Source organism: Belonocnema kinseyi, chromosome 5 (genome assembly GCF_010883055.1).
Source record: "Belonocnema kinseyi isolate 2016_QV_RU_SX_M_011 chromosome 5, B_treatae_v1, whole genome shotgun sequence".
In the NCBI taxonomy this organism is placed as follows: domain Eukaryota; kingdom Metazoa; phylum Arthropoda; class Insecta; order Hymenoptera; family Cynipidae; genus Belonocnema; species Belonocnema kinseyi.
The window spans coordinates 82066753-82082516 of NC_046661.1; the positions used below are offsets into that span (position 1 = coordinate 82066753).

The 15764-nt window shown below is 25.9% G+C and overlaps 1 protein-coding gene across 1 annotated transcript in view; it reads left to right on the forward strand.

The window, feature by feature from the left end:
• The window catches only part of LOC117173744 (eukaryotic translation initiation factor 5B), a 481426-nt gene that overhangs the window by 282526 nt on the left and 183136 nt on the right, over positions 1 to 15764 (forward strand). The window contains exon 13 of the mRNA XM_033362384.1: positions 9815 to 9910. Coding sequence (XP_033218275.1) covers positions 9815 to 9910 — 96 coding nt within the window. The remainder of the gene's footprint in view (positions 1 to 9814; positions 9911 to 15764) is intronic.

Genomic DNA, 15764 nt, shown 5'->3' on the forward strand with positions numbered 1-15764 from the left:
CCCATCCACACACTACTCCTTTCCCCTGCCGAGTGAGTCACGCCTACCCCGAAAGGGAAATGGCTTAATGGTGTAATAATAATAATAATAATAATAATAAAAGAATCCAGCTGCTTATTCAGGAAAATATGTACTACAATTGAAGCACTAACTACTTTATTGCACTAGCGCATGGTCTAGACCAGAGAAATATTTTTATGACTCAAGAGATATATTTTTGTGATTTAAATATTCAGAAATTTCCTATGAGGAAATCTTTTTTTGAGCCTACAAAATATTTGCTTAAACTTAAAATATATATCTTTCCTTTAATTCATATTTCCCCATCTCAAAGAAATATTCATTAAAATTCATGGCACATTCATTTGGAACAATGAGTCATTCATTTGCTGTAAAATATATTTTTTTTGTCTTCAGTTAATATTTCTTTGATTCAAAGCAATATTTCGTACCAGTAATCCTTTTTTTCAGTGTAATTTTCAGAAATTCGCAAATGAACAATAACTCACAATGATTGTACATAAATTTATTATGAATTGAACTTTAGACACCACAGAAACCTGTTGAGTGAAAAACGAACCTTAGTTCCAAGTTTTCTAGAAACAACGCCCGTGCGTCCCGGAGATATTTCTGAAAAAATTTCCAAAAATCGTGTTTGCGTAGAACCGCCCCATTTTATTTTAGAGCAAAATGTTCAACATCAAAATTAAACTAGAGGAATTTCTGAAAAAAATGGAGGGCAAAAAAAAATTCTATCTTCAATAGGTGCCGAGTTATGGCCCTTCAAAGAACCCGGATTTTATGGAAAATGAAAAAACTCAATTCTGAAGTTTGTATCTGTACTTTGTAACCTGTTAATTTTACGAAAAAAAAATTTCAAAGGTTGAATTGAAGTAGATTCAATTTCGAGTAATTCTAAAAAAATACAATAATCTAGCCACAATAAATCACAAGTTATGGCCTCACAAAGTTGACCGCTTTTGACCTATTTTTCGGGGCAAATTACTCGTGTTCAGTTTTTTTGAAATACTTTACTTTTCAGTGATGCTACGTAAGTGGGATGAGATAAAAAATTGCAGGACAGGAAATTCTACGTAAATCTAAAAAAAGTACAATCCTCTAGTCTAGTCTTCATAGATCAAGATTTATGCCTCTTTAAAAAAACATAATTTTTTTGCTATTTTGAGCTATTAATAGCCAAAACTGTTTTTCAAAACTGCTAGTTTCGTACACACCCTACAGAAAAACTTCAAAAGAAAAAATTATAGATGACTAAATTCTGCGTAAAATAAAAAAGTACAATGTTTTAGCTCATATAGGTCACGAGTTATGACCATAAAACTTTTACCCTTTCCATTCGGGAGGCTCTGTGTGTACTGAAAAATGTATTTAGACCGTATTTGAGCATTTTGGTGGCATTTATGATTTTCTAATTCATTAAAAGTTCACTTTTTTGCCTTTTTTTTTTTGTTGAAAAACAATCAACTGTTCAAAAATGGTTTAAATAATACGCTTCACCCACTTATTTTTAGCATTTAAAATAGCCAATGAAAATTGCATTCATTCAAATTAAATAAAAAGCAAGAAAATTGGCATCATGATTATTGGAAGTAATACTCTATCTTCAGGGTGGTGTGGAAAAAAGTTCATTTTACAAAATAACCTTTCAACTTTTGGCATTCTTAACATGATGTGATACAACGTTATAAAACTGATCCCTATAACAGCATTTTTAAAATAATAAATAAACAATGTAAAATCAGATAATTTTTTTTTTCATTTAATTTCGAAAACAGATATTCTAGAAGTAATTTTTACAAAGTAAATAAATAAGATATGCACACAATTAATAGAGTGAAGTTTATTATTTAAACAATTATTGAACAATCGATTGTTTTTTAACGAAAAGAAGGAGAAAAAGTAAACTTGTAATGAACTACAAATGTATGCACGAAAATTTTGTTTGTTTTTTGTTGTTGAAAAATAACTTTTTAAATCAAGAATTGAACTATTTCATTTTTGGTTTAAATTTAATCTTTTTTGATAAAAGTTCAATTATTTGGTGAAAAATGCATGTATTTTGTTGTAAATCCTTTTTTTCTGGTAGATAATTAATCTTCAGGATTGAAAATTGATTTTCTTGGTTGAACGTTCAACTGATTTGTTGCAACTTAATTATTTTTTAGTTAAAGATGCATCTGTTTGTTTAACAATCTAAATATTTTGTTGAAAATTAATTTTTCCTGGGTTAAAAATTAGTTTTTTGCACTGCAAAGGTAATATTTATTTTTCGTTAACAAAAGATCGGTTTTAGTTCAAAGTTTAACTTTTTGGTTGCAAATCAACTGTTTGGTTGAAAATTCATATTTTCGGGTAGAAAAGTCAACTGTTTTAAAGAATTTGTTTTTTTGCCTCGAAGATTCAACAATTTGGTTCACATTTTTTTTTCTTTCAAATCAAAAATCTTTAAGTAAAGAACTTTAACTTTCATCGATGTAGATAAATTTTCAATAAAAAAATAATATTTTTAAAATATGTATATATAGTCGTTGATATTTTAACAACAATAAAAGATTTTTGATTTTAAATAATAGAAACTTTTGACCTTAAGAAAAAAAAATTAATTCTCGCATAAAAAAATTTATTTTCAACACACCAAAATTAATTTGTGAACAAAATATTTCAATATTTATATTTATTGCCTGACGAGTAAAACGTTAAATAGTACCATTAAGTTCCTTATTGGAAATACCTTTAATTTGAAATCTTTTTTATATTTCTTGGAATCTTTCAAAATACCATGACATATTTGAAATCTTTTACAATACTTCCCTGCCCTTCAATTAATTGAAATCTTTTAAAATTCCTTGATGTCTTTTAAAATACCGCCAAATATTTAAAATTCTTTGAAATCTTTTGATAACCCTCGAAATCTTTGAAATCGTTTTGATATTCCTTGGAATATTCAAAAATACCATGAAGTCTTTGAAATCCTTTAAAACCTCTCCAAATTATTGAAATCAATAAAAAATCTTGGAGTTTTAAAGCGCCCTAAAATATTTCAAATTATTTGAAATCTTTTAATATCGTTTGAAATGAACAAAACCTCTTTAAATTCCTCGGAATCTTTAAAAATACCATGAAATCTTTGAAATTCTTTTAAATTCTTGAATTTATTGAAATCTACTTAAAATACCTGGAGTCTTAAAATACACTTAACTATTCTAAATTCTTTGAAATCTTTCGATATTCCTTAAAATCGTTTTATACTCTGTAAGATTCCTCGGTATGTTTCAAACCCCCATACAATCTTTGAAACCCTTGTAAATATCTTTAATTTAAAATCGATTGAAAAATCTTGGAGTTTCAAAATATCCTTAGATATTTCAAATTCTTCGAAAGCTTTTGATATCCCTTGAAATCTCATTAAAATTCCTCGGAATTTTCAAAAATACCATAAAATCTTTGAAATCTCTTTACTGTTCTTAGGAATCTTTAAAAGTACCACAAAATTTTCGAAATCCTTCATAGTCTTTCAATGTATTGAAATCTATTAAAAATCCTTGGAGTCTTGGAAAATGCCTTCAAATATTTTTAATTCTTTTAAATCTTTTAATATCCCTTAAAACCTTTTAAATCTTCTTAAAATTTCTTGGAATTTTTTAAAATACCATTAAGTCTTTGAAATCCTCTGAAATGCCTCCAAATTATTGAAATCAATTGAAAATATTGGACTTTTAAAACATGCTTCAATATTTTAAATGATTTGAAATCTTTTGGTATCCCTTGAAATATTAAAAATCTCTTTAAAATTCCTCAGAAGCTTTAAAAATACTACAAAATCTTTGAAATCCTTTAAAATCCTATAATTCATTCAAATCTACTCAAAATCTCTCGAGTCTTAAAATACCCTTAACTATTCTAAATTCTTTGAAATCTTTTGATATTCATTAAAATCGTGTTATTCTCTGTAAGATTTCTCGGAATGTTTAAAAGCCCCAAAAAAGATTTGAAATCCTTGGAAACGTCTTTTATTTTAAATCGATTGAAAAAGCTTGGAGTTTTAAAATACCCTTAAATTTTGCACATTTTTATACTTTTTTATATTCATTGAAATCTTTGAAATCCTTTAAAATCCTTAAATTTATTGAAATCTATTCAAATTCCTTGAAGTCTTTTAAAATACCGTCAGATATTTAAATTTCGTTGAAACCTTTTGATTTCCATCTAAATCTTTTAAATCGTTTTGAATTTCCTTGAAATCTTTAAAAATCTAACGAAATCTTCTAAATCTTTTAAAATACCTTCAAATTATTGAAATCGATTGAAAAGTCTTGGACTTAAAAAATATTTCCCAATATTTCAAAATCTTTGGATATCCATTGAAATCTTTAAAATCTCTTTAAAATTTCTAAAAATCTATGAAAATACCACAGAATCTTTGAAATCTTTCAAAGACCTTCAATTTATTAAAAAATCGTTGGGGCCTTAAAATACCCTTAACAATTTTAAATTCTTTAAAATCTTTTTGTATCCCTTAAAATCTTTGAAATCTTTCAAAAAGCCTATAATTTGAAATCGATTGAAAAACCTTGGAGTTTTAAAATACCGTTACATATTTAAAATTCTCAGAAATCTTTAGATATCTCTTGAAATCTCTTAAAAATTCCTCGGAGATCTTTAAAAATTCCATTAAACATTTGAAATCCTTTAAAATGCCTTTAATTTGAAATTCATTCAGAAATTCTGGAGTTTATAAATACCCTAAAATATTTCAAATTCTTAGAAATCTTTTCATACCCTTAAAATCTTTCAAATCTGCTTCAAATATTTTTATTAACTTTATTATTCCTTGGATCTTTAAACATACCATAAAATCTTTGAAATCCTTCAAAATGCCTATAATTTGAAATCGATTGAAAAATCTTGGAGTTTTAAAGTACCTTTAAATATTTCAAATTCTTTGAAATATTTTGATATCCCTTCAAATCTTTTAAATCTCTTTAAAATTTCTTGGAAGCTTTGAAAATACCATGACATATTTGAAATATTCTGAAATACCTCCAAAATTATTGAAATTGATTGAAAAATATTGGACTTTTAAGACACCCTCGTATAGTTCAAATTTTTTGAAATGTTTTTGATATCCCTTGAAATCTTTGAAATCTCTTTAAAATTCCTCGGGATTTTCAAAAATACTACAAAATTTTTGGAATCCTTTAAAGTTATTGAGTTTATTGCAGTCTATTGAAAAATCCTTGGATTCCTAAATTACATTTAACTATTTTACATTTTTGTTATTTTCAAAAATGAAATGAACCATGATATTTTTTAAATCCTTTAAAATAACTCCAAGTGATTCAAATCTTTTGATATCCCTTCAAATCTTTTACAACTCTAAAATGTCTTGTAATTTACAAAAATCCATGGCATCTTTAAAATCCTTTAAAATTCCGCAAAATTATTAAAATCAATTAAAAAATCCTTGGAGTCTTAAAATATCCTTAACTATTTTCAATTCTTTTAACTCTTTTGATATTTCTTAAAATCTTTTAAGTTCTTTTAAAATTTCTTGGAATCTTTAAAAATACCATGGCATATTTGAAAAGTTTTAAAATACCTCTAAATTATTGAAATCGATTGAAAAGTATTGGACATTCAAAACACCCTCAACTATTTTCAATTCTTTGGAATCTTTTGACATCCCTTCAAATCTTTTTATTGTCTTTAAGATTCCTCGGAATCTTTAAAAATACCATAAAACCATTGAGTTCCTTGGATATGCCTTGAATTTGAAATCGATTGAAAATTTTGTAGTTTTAAAATACACTTCACTATTATGATTTCTTTGAAATATTTTGATACCCCTAAAAATCTTTTTATTCTCAGTAAGATTCTTTGAAATCTTTTAAAATAGCACAAAATCTTTGAAATCCTTTAAAACCCCTCCAAATTATTGAATTCAGTGAAAAAATATTGGACTTTTAAAACACCCTAAAATATTTCAAATTATTTGAAATCTTTTAATATCGCTTGGAATGTCTAAAATTTCTTTAAAATTCCTCGGAATCTTTCAAAATACCATGAAATCTTTCAAATTCTTTAAAAATTCTTTAATTGATTGAAATCTAATTAAAATCTCTGGAGTCTTAAAATACGCTGAACTATTCTAAATCCTTTGAAATCTTTCGATATTCTTTGAAATCTTTTGATATTCCTTCAAATCGTTTTATTCTCTGTAAGATTCCACGGAATGTTTAAACCCCCCATAAAATCTTTGAAATTCTTGAAAATTTCTTTAATTTGAATTCGATTACAAATTTTTGGAATTTTATAATACTCTTAAATATTTCAAATTATTTGAAATCTTTTAATATTCCTTGAAATGTTTAAAATCTCTTTAAAATTCCTCGGAATCTGTAAAAATACCACAATATCTTTGAAATCTTTTGAAATGCATTAATTGATTGAAATCTATTTAAAATTCTTGGAGTCTTAAAATACACTTAAGTGTTCTAAATTCTTTGAAATCTCTCGATATTCCTTCAAATCGTTTTATTCTTTGTAAGATTCCTCTGAATGTTTAAAGACCCCATACTATCTCTGAAACCCTTCGAAAATATCTTTAATTTGAAATCAATTGCAAAATTCTGGAGTTTTTAACTGTGAATATAAATTAGTTAATGCATTTTAAAATTGAATTTTACTTTCAGATTAAAAAAAAAGATAATAATTGATTGTACAAAACCATTCGGGATCAGTTCACAATTTTAGAAATTCCAATTTCTAACCGTAAACATTAAACTGTTTCAATTGGAAAGTCCTAAACAAGTATAAACGCCCTATTGAAACTTTATCAATTATTTTGAATTTTAAAATAATTTCAAAATAATATATTTATATTTAAAACTTGTATTAAATTTCAGTCTTAAATATTCAATAACAGATATTTAGAAGATTTGAAAAAATTTAATTTAAAACAAAATGTACATTTTGGCAGATTTTGAACAAAAAATTTAGAAGCTTTTTAAGAATTTTAACAGGCTTCAAAAGAATAATAACATTTCTTATGGTTGCTAGGAAAGTTGAAAAAGAATTTTTATTCTGAAAGATTATTTGAAATTCGAATAATTTAAAAATATATTTAGAAGCTATGCAAAACTTTTCATAATATTTTAAAATTTGAAAAAATTTGAAATAAAATGTAGGTGTTTCAAAATCTTGAAATAAAATTTCGAAGAGTTTTAAGGATTTTTAAAAAACTATTTAAAATCAAATCTATTTAATTTTTATTTGTAGCAGGGAATTTTCAATCTTTTACAATTTAATAGTTGGAATTGGAATTTACCCCGAATAATAATAATTCTGACTTAGAACCGGGAATTTTCAAATTTTAACCAACTCCGAGCTAGTACGGGAAATTTTTGAAAAAGAGCAAAATTCTGATTTTCGTACAGGAAATTTTTCAACGAATTTTAATTCTGAGTTGAAGCAGAGAATTTTCAAATTTTAACCATTTCTGAATTTGACCAATTTGTGGAAAAAAAAAACCTGTCTAACTTCGATTTTAACCGTATTTTAAATAATTAGTTTAATTCTGCTTTTTCTCAATGGTGTTATCATTCAGTTTAGAATGCGAAATTCGAAAATTTTCCACTTTAAAAATTTTTCATTTTAGATTTTTAATTTTTAAGTGTACATTTCATTTAAAGATTTGAATAATAAAAAATTAGAAGCGTTTAAAATTGAAGATTTTGATAAAAACATTTTTAGCTGATCCACTGTGAAAATAAATAAATAAATTATTTTTAAATTGGAACTGTACTTTCAGACTTAACAAGTAAATAATAATTGATTTTACAAAACGATTTGGAATCAGTTCACAATTTTAGAATTTGCAGATTTTAATTTCAAAATTAAACTGTTTCAGTTGAAAAGTCTTATCAGTTATACAAATGTAAACGCTCTATTGAAACTTTATAAACTATTTTTAATTTTACAGTAACTTCAAAATAATACATTCATAATTACAGGCCTGTATTAAATTTCAAATATAATTTCAGTCCAAAATATGCCATTTTTAAAACATGCAATTTGAACATTTTCAATTAAGGAAAAGAACAGTTAGTTACTTTAGAAGCTTTTTAAGAATTTGGACAAGCTTCGGAAGAAGAAACAATATTTTCTAGCAAAATTGAAAATGATTTTTTATTTTAATAAACTAATTTTAAGAGAATATTTAAAAACATTGATAAAAATTTACTAGATTGTCAAAAATTAATGTGGAAGATTTTAAGAAAATTGCTTTAATTTGTTAGAATTAAAAAAAATTAATTTGAAAAAATGTAAAACAACATGTAGATGTTTTCTTAAACTTTTGAAATAAAATTTCGAAGCATATTAAGGATTTTTGAACGATATAAAATTAAAATAATTTAGCTTTTAATTTAAACAGGGAATTTTCAATTTTAAAAAATTTATAGTTAGAACTGGAATTTATCCAGAATAATAATAATTCTGACTTGGAACCGGGAATTTTCAAATTTTAACGAATTCCGAACTAGTACTGGAAATTTTCGAAAAGTAATAAAACTCTGAATTGGAACGGGAAATTTTTCCAAAGAATTCTAATTCTGAGTTGAAGCAGAGAATTTTCAAATTTTAACCAATTCTGAGTTAAAACTGGTATTTATCCAAGAGAATTATAATTTTTCCTGGAATAGGGAATGTTTAAGTTTAAATAAATTCCGAGCTGGAACAGGAAATTTTTTAATAGAATTAATTCTAATTCTCAAAAAAAAATTAAAATCGTGAATTGGAACGGGGAATTTTACAAAAAATTCGAATTCATACTTGAAACGGGAAATTTTCAAAAAGTATTAAAATTCCGATTTTGAACAAGGAAGTTTCAGTTTTTCACCAATTCTGAGTTGGAATGGGGCATTATCCAGGAGAATAACAATTTTTAATCGAAAAATGAATTTTTCAAACAAAATTATCATTCTGTGTTGAAACGAGGTATTTTCGAAAAAATGTAAATTATGATTTGGAATAGGGAACTTTACAAAAAAATTATAATTCTGAGAATTACTTGAAATGGAAAATTTTCGAAAAGAATTAAAATTCTGGATTTGACCAGCGAATTTTTTGAAAAGAATTAAAATTTCGGATTTAAACAGGGAATTTTTAGTTTTTAACAAATTCTGAGCTGGAATTAGAATTTAAAATGGTACAATTTTGAACATCTTAAAATTCATTTATTGATTCTTCAGTTTAGAACATTGAAAATGATAATGTGGATTTATATTTTCGAAACTGAATCTGAATCTTTAAACTCTAAAATTTATAAAAGTTCTAAATTTGTGATTTGGCAGTTTAACTGCATTTAATTAAAAGTTGTTAAGTTGAAAAGTGTTTTTGGTTTCCATTTTATGCTTGTAAATTATTTAGCACCTGAATACAAAATTGTTTAATGAAACAAATTTTAAAATTCAATTTTAAAAGTTTAAAATTCACTTTGAATTCTTTCATTCGCAGTTCAATTTTTATTATTTCTAATGGAACAATTTTTAGAACTAGTGTTCAATTTTTGAAATTTCATGGACCTGAAAAAAGTTGTTTGCAAATCCGGAAATGACCGGGAATTTTTTTCATTGATTAAAATGCCTACCCTAATACTACTAAATCATCATGTCAGCTCAGTTATTATGTATTTATTTTTTAAACAATACTCAGTTTTTTCACCACCAGGGCAAGAATAAATATTTCGAAAAAAAACCAAATTTATGCATTTTTTGAAAATTTTTATTTCTAGTTTATCTTCAAAACTCGAGACCCCATCGTTGCTGGAGTGATGGTGGAGGCCGGAATCATCAGACCCGGAACGCCAGTTTGTGTCCCCAGCAAAGAGGTGAGTGGATTCTTGTTAATTCAATTTGACAGAGTTTCTCACGAAATGTGAAACTGTTTTTTTATTATAATTATTTACTTCTCGCCTCCAAGGCTCCTTTAAAGTTTGAAACTTAATCAAGTCGATCGTGGCACAACATTTCTCGCGGCCGACATGCGTTATTTATTTTTACACCACATGGCGAGCATTCCTCTTCGTTCTTTAAGGAGCGTCGACCCAGACGTAACCACCTACACGATTTGATTACCAAGCCTTATCTACGGTTCGTTATGACGAAAGAGATTGGTTGGATCGACAAGCCTCGATTCCTTTCGAGAATCTTAGAAATTCATTTTTTTTTACATTCCTAATTCTTCTGAAATGTAAATTTTCCGAAATTAAGATAAAAAATGCATGGACATAAAAGAATCTAGAGAAGTATGCCAGGACAGGAAAGTATTGCGGCAAATAGTTAATAAAAAGAGTGTCAGTAGAGTGAATGACTCCTGAAACAAAGACCTTGGCTATTAGTAGACCCAAGTGGGGAACCTTACATAACGACTTCGTGAGGTTCTTCGCTTGGGGTGATTGCTAGAGAGATTAATCAGCAACCTGGGTCGAAGCAGTGTTGCGGAACGAACGTGTTATTTACTTAAATAGCACGAGCATTCTGGTTCAATCTGAAAAATCTCTATCCCTTCCAGACACTACGTCTTTCCCCTGCCTAGGGAGCCCGCCTACCCCGAAAGGGAAATGGCTTAATGGTGTAATGAAAAAAAGGTAGGCTCTCAGTCATTCATGACATTTGCCGCTAATTATAAAAAATGTGGTAATTAACAAATTGTTTAGAAATTTAAAATGTTCTAGGAGCTGTGTACAGTAGGGGGGCTCAAAAACGTTTTTTTTTTAGAGATCAACGGTCGCCCCTATTTAATTCAAAATCCGGAAAAAGAAATTCCCTAAATTTTTTAAATTTTTTATGTTTTTTATTTTAACAGGTGGCGGTTTTGACTTGAAGTTTCCCATGTAAAATGCACGGGGAAAAATTACTTTTTTGCGTTTTTGGAAGAATTTTTTAGTGTTTGAAAAAATGTTACGGGAAAGTATAGGGGCTTGTAGAGAATTATCCAATGAAGAATTTCTTCTATGAGACATATGGGTTTATCACCCCGAACACACCCCCATGAGTACCTGAAAACTACCATTAGAACAAAAAATTCATGAAGAATTATTCTTTATGAAATCGACCTTTTGAGCACTGTATTCTGGTATTTTTTTACTTAAAATTATTAATATTGGTCCACTGGAATATTTATGGAATATATTATTATGAAATAATATTTTGCATTTTTTATTCTTTAAAGTTATTACTATTAGTCTGGTGGGATATTTAATAACATTGGTTAATTAATTTTTAATTGTTTAAACAAGTGGGATTTATTTGAATAATTTTTTTAATTCGTTTTTTCTCTCTAAATTATTACTATTGGTCTAGTGGAATATTTATTAACATTATTTAATTATATTTCAATTATTTAAACAAATTTAATTTGTTTAAATAATTTTGTTTCGAATTTTTTTAAATAAAAATTATTACTGTGGGTCTAGTGGAATATTTATCAATATTGGTACATTAATTTTCAATTATTCAAACAAATGGAATTTTAAAAAATAATTTTTTTCGAATTTTTTAAATAAAAATTATTACTGTGGGTCTAGTGGAATATTTATCAATATTGGTTTATTAATATTTAATTATGTAAACAAATTCCATTTGTTTAAAAAGTTTTTTTTGTTGTCAAAATTCATCGAACTGGCATGTTGTTAAATATTTCACTAGACCAATAGTAATAATTTCTATAAAAAATAATTTTAAAAAATAAAATTAATCAAACAATGTCGATAAATATTTCACTAAAGAAATATTAATAACTTTGTATAAAAAATATTATTTCAACAAATTCTATTTGTTTAAACAATTGAAAATTAATCAACCAATGTTAATAAATATTCCACCAGACTAATAGTAATACTTTTTAGGGGAAAAACGAATTTTCGAGAAAAAAAATTATATTTGTTTAAATTCAAAAGATAAAAAAAATGAAAAAAAGCTCATATGATTTCTGCGAAAAAATTGCCATTTTTTCCATTTGACGTTTCCTGTGCTCGTCAATAACAGGAAAATTGTTGAAATCCCCTAAGTTGCATAGATTATCATTATTTAAAAATGTTTCAATATTATACAATAAATTTTAAAAAAATTTTAATCAAATTACTTGTTGAAAAAATGTTTTCTACAATTTTCCATAATTATACTTTTTTCAAGTTATATTGCAAGAAATTTGAATCGAAACAATATTATATTTTTTTAAAGTTCTCTTAACATTATAATTGTTTATATTATAAATAAATGTAATGAACAAATGCAGTAATCAGGCATTTTTCGATAGAAAACTGCATTGTTTTCTATTTCATTTTTTAAAAATTAGAAACTTTATGATAATTTGAGAAAAATTTATCATTTGTTCATTAATCTTTTGATTTTTTTAAACAAATTTAATAAACAAATGCTTTATTTGGGCATTTGTCGGCATAAACATTCGGTTTTTTTTTAATGCCAGTCTCTTAAGTTGGGAACTTAATAACAATTTCAGCAACATTCATAATAAGTTGATAAATTTTATGATTTTTTAAAACAAATTTAATTTAAAAATGCATTAGACATTTATCGACAGAAAAATTTTTTTTTCGATGTCAGACGTTTAATTGGGATCTTCATAATAGATTCGGGAAAATTTATGATTAGTTGATAAATTTTATGATTCTTTAAAACAAACTTAACAAACAAATGCAATATTCGGGTATCTGTGGAAGGAAAAATTCGTTGTTCTCTATGCCAGTCTTTTTAATTGGGAACTTCATGATGATGTCAGCAAAATCCATAATTGGTTGATAAATTATATATTTTTTTGAAAACAAATTTAATAAAGAAATGCATTATTCGGGCATCGGTCCATGGACAAATTATTATTTTTTTCGATATCAGTCTTTTTAATTGGGAACTTATTGATAATTGCCGCAACATTCAAAATTAGTTCATAAATTTGGTGATTTCTTTAAACAAATTCAATAAACAATGCATTATTTGGCCATTTCTTTATAGAAATACTCGTCTTTTTCAATGCCAATGTTTTTATTAAGCTGCACCATAATAATTCAGTTTGGATTTATCTATTCATTTTTTTTGAGCTATACTCTTGAATTCATTAAAAATATTTCTGGCGCCTTTATAGATTCTTTTTTGTTATTCTGAGACTATGACAAAACAAATGACGATAACACTGATATGGTACTGTTTTTCCAATTTATCGTATTTTGGCATTCGAGAAAAAAATGTCCGTCGACAAATGCCCCTATAATGCATTTGTTTATTAAATTTGTTTAAAAAAATCATAAAATTGATCCAAAAATTATGAATTTTTCTGAAATTATCGTAAACTTTCTCATTAAAAAAGTTGTCATAGAAAAAAACGAATTTTTCTGCCGACAAATGTCTGATTAATGCATTTGTTTATTAAATTTGTTTAAAAAAGCATAAAATTTATTTAAAAATAATTTATTTTTCTGAAATTATCATGAACTTCCTAATTAAAAAGTTGACATAGAAATGAACGATTTTTTTGGATGAATGCCTGATTAATACATTTATTTATTACATTTGTTTAAAGAAATCATAAAATTTATCAACTTAACATGAATTTGCTGAAATTGTCATGAAGTTCCCAACTGAAAAGACTGGCATTGAAAAAACCAAATTTTTCTGCAAACAAGTGCCCGAATAATGCATTTGCTTGATAAATTTGTTTTAAAAATCATAAGATTAATCAAAAAATTATGAATGTTGCTTAAATTATCATAAAGTTCCAAATTAAAAAAAATAATCGAAAAACGAATTTTTTTGTCAAAAAATGCCTGATTACTGTATCTGTATATATTCTTAAGAGAACATTTTTTTAATATAATATTATTTGTATATTTGTAAAAAAATTGAAAACCTTGTTCAAAAATCAGGCTTGAAAATTCTCTCGGAAATCTTACCAGATTTTGTTTTAAATTTGTTTTGTTCAAATCGGTCAATATTTGTGTGCTGTACATTATTTTGAACTAAGAAATACATTTTTTCCTCCCTGTGCGCTGGGCCTGGAAAACCGGGAAATTACCGTGAATTTTATGTGGCCGGGAAAATCCAGAAAATGGCAATGAATTAATTTTGTTACTGGGAATTTTACCAATTTTTAGAAAATACAATTTTAAAGAAAATACAGTTTTAAAGACTTTCAAAAAATTAAAAAAGTTTGGCGTTTGAAATCGACAAGTTAGGATAAAAAATAATGTGGCTGTTGGACCGGGAAACCTGTAAAACCGAGAAATGACCGGGAAACCTGGAAAACGGGAAATGACCGTTTCTTTTGCTAAGAATTAATTTTTTTTAAATAAAAATGTGGTTAGCTTGTTTCAAAATTCAACTTCTTTTTGTAGAAAATTCGTCTGTTTTGAAAATTCTATAACTTGGTAGAAAACGTAACTGTTCTATGGAAAATTCAAGTTTTTTTGTAAAAAAATGGATTTTTTTAGAATTTTTCTTTGAATGAAAATTTAAATTTTCAATTTTTGGTAAATAATGATTGATCTTGTTAGTCTAAAAGCTCAATTATTTGATTGAAAAATTGTGTCTATCTGAAATCTTTGCGAAATATTTGAAATCTTTGTGAAATCTTTATGAACTCTTTGGAAAATTATTACAATCTTTGTCCAATCTTGTGAAATTTTTGTAATTTGTATTAAATCTGTACGAAACCTTTGAATCTTCGTTAATTTATTGAAATCTCTGTTAAATTATTGAAATCTTTGCGAAATAATTGTGAATCCTTTAAAAAAATTTGCAAAATATTCAGTAATATTTGTGAACTTATTAAAATCTTTATGAAATCTTTTTGAAGTCTTTGAAATATATGGAAAACCTTTGTGAAATCATTTTGAATCCTTTAAACATTTGCGAAATATTCGGTAATATTTTGTAGAATTCTTCAAATCTGTGGGAAATCGTTGGGAAATCATTGTGAATCATTCAAAAATCTTTGCGAAATATTTGGTAATGTTTGTGAAATTTTGGACATCCTTGGGAAATTAGTGTGAATTCTTTAAAAATCTGTGAAATATTAAAAATATTTTAAAAATATTCTGTCATATTTCTGAAGTTATTAAAATCATTGAGATGTGAAATCTTTCAAGTCTTCTAAATCTTTTGTGAAATCATTAGGAAATCATTGAAATCTTTGTTCCACTTTTGAAATTTATCTTTAATGTTTGTGAAATAATTCAATTCTTTTCAAAATCTTGTAAATTTATCCGAAATCTTTGTGAAATCTTTATGAATTCTATGGTAAATTATTGCAATCTTTGCCCAGTCTTCGTGAAATTTTTTAATTCATATTAAATATTTACGAATCCTGTGAATCTTCAATAAATCATTGAAATCTTTGGGGAATCATTAAAATCTCTGTGAAATCTTTGTGAAATTACTGAAATATTTGTAAAATCATTGACATCTTTATAAAATAATTGTGAATCCTTAAAAATGTGCGAAACATTCGGTAATATTTTTGATCTTATTGAAATCGCTGAAATATTTGAAAATAATTGAAATCACTTATATTTGTGAAATTCTTGAAATCTGTGTGAAATCTTTCTGAAATCATGGTGAATCCTTTAAAAGTCTTTGCGAAGTATTCGGTAATATTTATTGAAACCCTTGAAATCTGCATGAAATCTTTGGGAAATCATTGTGAATCTTTTTAAAATCTTTGCGAAATAT